Below are 2576 nucleotides of genomic sequence, written 5' to 3' on the forward strand. Positions count from 1 at the left end.
AGTACTGATAATCAGTCGCCTAGATAGCCAAAGTAACTTCCAGATGTTTACACTATTTTCCGGCCGCCATATTGGTGTACCACGGAGGTACACCAACATGGCGTTTTCATACTGGGCTCTGCAAATATCTGCGAAACATTTCGACGAATATCTGAAGTTTGGGGAAACGCAGATGCCTAAAACTTGGAGAAGTGTCTTATTTAGTTATCTTCTATAACATCGTAAGTTCATAGCTTTTTCCACTGGATGGTTTTCGATTTATTTTTTTATTGCGTGATAGTGAAAACGATCTATACCATAAGGGCATTGACAACATTAACATTAGTCTGGCATTTACTAAACATGCTTAAAAGCACCGTTTTTGGGATCCTCAAGGCAGACATTTCAAATTTTGACCACAGCGAGAGAGGTGCGAAAGAGAAAAGGATTTCCCCTCATTGTCTTATTGCTACTTTCTGGTAAACGTAAAGCAATCAGGACAATGGTTACATGCAAGTGTTTTTTTATTCAAATGAAGTGCTTTCGATTGAGCTTTGAGTGGGATTTTGTAAATCCAGGGAGCGAATCGTAGGATAGACATCGAGTTCCATTTGATTTATTCGTGACTGGAACTTCTGATAGGACTCTTCTAATTCCTGCAACACACCAGGAAAACATTCATTGAAACAATGGTGTTCAGAAATCTAAAATAATCATGAAAAGCAAACAAGCTCTGAATAGCAGTCGAGTAGGCATGATAAAGAGGGCTCAGATCGCACCATTAATAGCAGTGTTAGTACAAGACGTAACAAACTTTAAAAATATCAATTAATTCACTAAACCCACCTTGGCCTCTACTTCCAGCCGATCAAACAGCATCTTGCTCTGAGCTATCATAACAATCGTGCTACTGGTTTCGTCCATAGCAGTGTTTGTTAGTAATGTCCTTTCATCATCTTGCTGGGTTGTCTGTGACGCAGGGGACTCTTCTTCGTTTGTTAAAGAATCCAGGCTATTGAGCAATAGAGGAAGAATTTAAAAAATAGACTATGCAATTCTGTGATCTATCGACTATATTCCCGGCATAATCAATGGAACGTACGTTCGGCAATCAAAATCGAACACCTAACTTTGTGTGAGTTCGATTCCTAAACCAATCGAACTCAATCGAACGAATCGAACTCAATCCATTAGACTGTGTTCGATTAAGTTCGGCAACCGAACTGAATCGAATACAATCCAATGGATTGCGTTCAATTGTGTGCGGTGAATAAATTCGTGTTCTACCGAAGCCGGAACTCGAGCCTAGAAAAACTTGTCATTGATTTTCAATGACAGTTTTACAAAAATCAAGAGTTCGGAAATCAAACGTTCGATTGTCCAATTATTTTTGGGTGAATTCGATTTTTCGTTCGACTGCCTGTCCCGGAGGCTGAAAGCATAGCGCAAACAAACCTTAAAATACTAAGACTTGTCCTACGTTTTGAAAAAAATAACAATAAATGAGTGACATGCGAACTTCGTCTGTAAATGATATACATAATTACTCACCGAGGAAATGAGTTCGCTCTTCTTCTGCCAAGCTCCATGTCAAGTACTGAGGTGAAAAAAAGCGGTTTTGCAGTTGTAAGAAACCCTTTAAACTAAACAAATTATACACTTCTCTCTTCCTTACAAATTTACACAGTACGCCCTTCCTTGTAGCACAACAGTATTTACAAACTTCAGGGTATACATATCAGTTTCAATTATAACGGAACTAACATTTTGTGATATCATCGTTTTGTTTGTCCGGTCTGTTGAATTCTATAACGAAGCTGTAACTTGGTTCAAAACTTGAAATTTGGTATCAACGTCTGGCTTCACATTACAGGTATGTCAAACACAAATATCAACAACCAAACTCAGTTTAAACACTGCATTTTCTGTAGTTCTGAAAAGAACTGTTGTTGGTGAGCAGGGATGGCGCAGTGGTGAGAGCGCTCGCCTCCCACCAATGTGTCCCGGGTTCGATTCCCGGACCCGGCGTCATATCGGTGGGTTGAGTTTGGTGGGTTCTCTACTCTGCTCCGAGACGTGTTTCTCCGAGTACTCCGTTTTTCTCCTCTCCTCAAAAACCAACATTTCCAAATTCCAATTCGATTCTGGAATGCACGGGCATTTCTGAACGAGTTCTTGTGAACTCCTTGATGCTCCGTGGGTGAGCAAATTACATATTTACGTTTATTTATACATACTTACATTGTTTCCTACTCACGTTTTTAACGCTCTGATGACACTAGCTAAACAGGGGGACGCCATGTTGTGTAGCGACGGAAAACGGTAGTAGAGCGAAACGGAAAAAAAACCGGACCAAAGGTGAAGTGCAACGAAAAACACTCTGGTTGTAATGAATGTTTGAGCCTAAACCCCAAGGATGGAGTGTCGAAAAAATTGCAATCATATTTGCTCAATGCTTAACCTACAGTACAAACTAGTTTCAACGAATGACTCTGGAAAGCTGGAACACTAACTTAATTTGGCTAACAAATGACGGATCGAAACCGACCAACGACTGTTGACAAACTTTACACGGCTGTTTCATCCAATGCTATCAC

General features: G+C 40.1%; 1 protein-coding gene across 2 annotated transcripts in view; it reads right to left on the bottom strand.

Moving 5' to 3' along the window:
• Window positions 1-403: 403 nt before the first annotated feature.
• LOC145496811 (centriole and centriolar satellite protein OFD1-like) overlaps window positions 404-2576 on the bottom strand; it is a 19492-nt gene continuing 17319 nt past the window's right edge. Inside the window, exons 19-21 of one of the 2 annotated variants that reach the window (XM_081476561.1) lie at window positions 1531-1576; window positions 826-991; window positions 404-635 (exon numbers count right to left, since the gene is read on the bottom strand). In XM_081476561.1, the coding sequence (XP_081332687.1) occupies window positions 504-635; window positions 826-991; window positions 1531-1576 (344 nt within the window). In that variant the 3' untranslated portion in view covers window positions 404-503. The remainder of the gene's footprint in view (window positions 636-825; window positions 992-1530; window positions 1577-2576) is intronic. The other variant, XM_081476560.1, reaches the window with a different exon arrangement.

This window comes from Orbicella franksi, chromosome 9, assembly GCF_964199315.1.
Source record: "Orbicella franksi chromosome 9, jaOrbFran1.1, whole genome shotgun sequence".
Classification (NCBI taxonomy): Eukaryota; Metazoa; Cnidaria; class Anthozoa; order Scleractinia; family Merulinidae; genus Orbicella; species Orbicella franksi.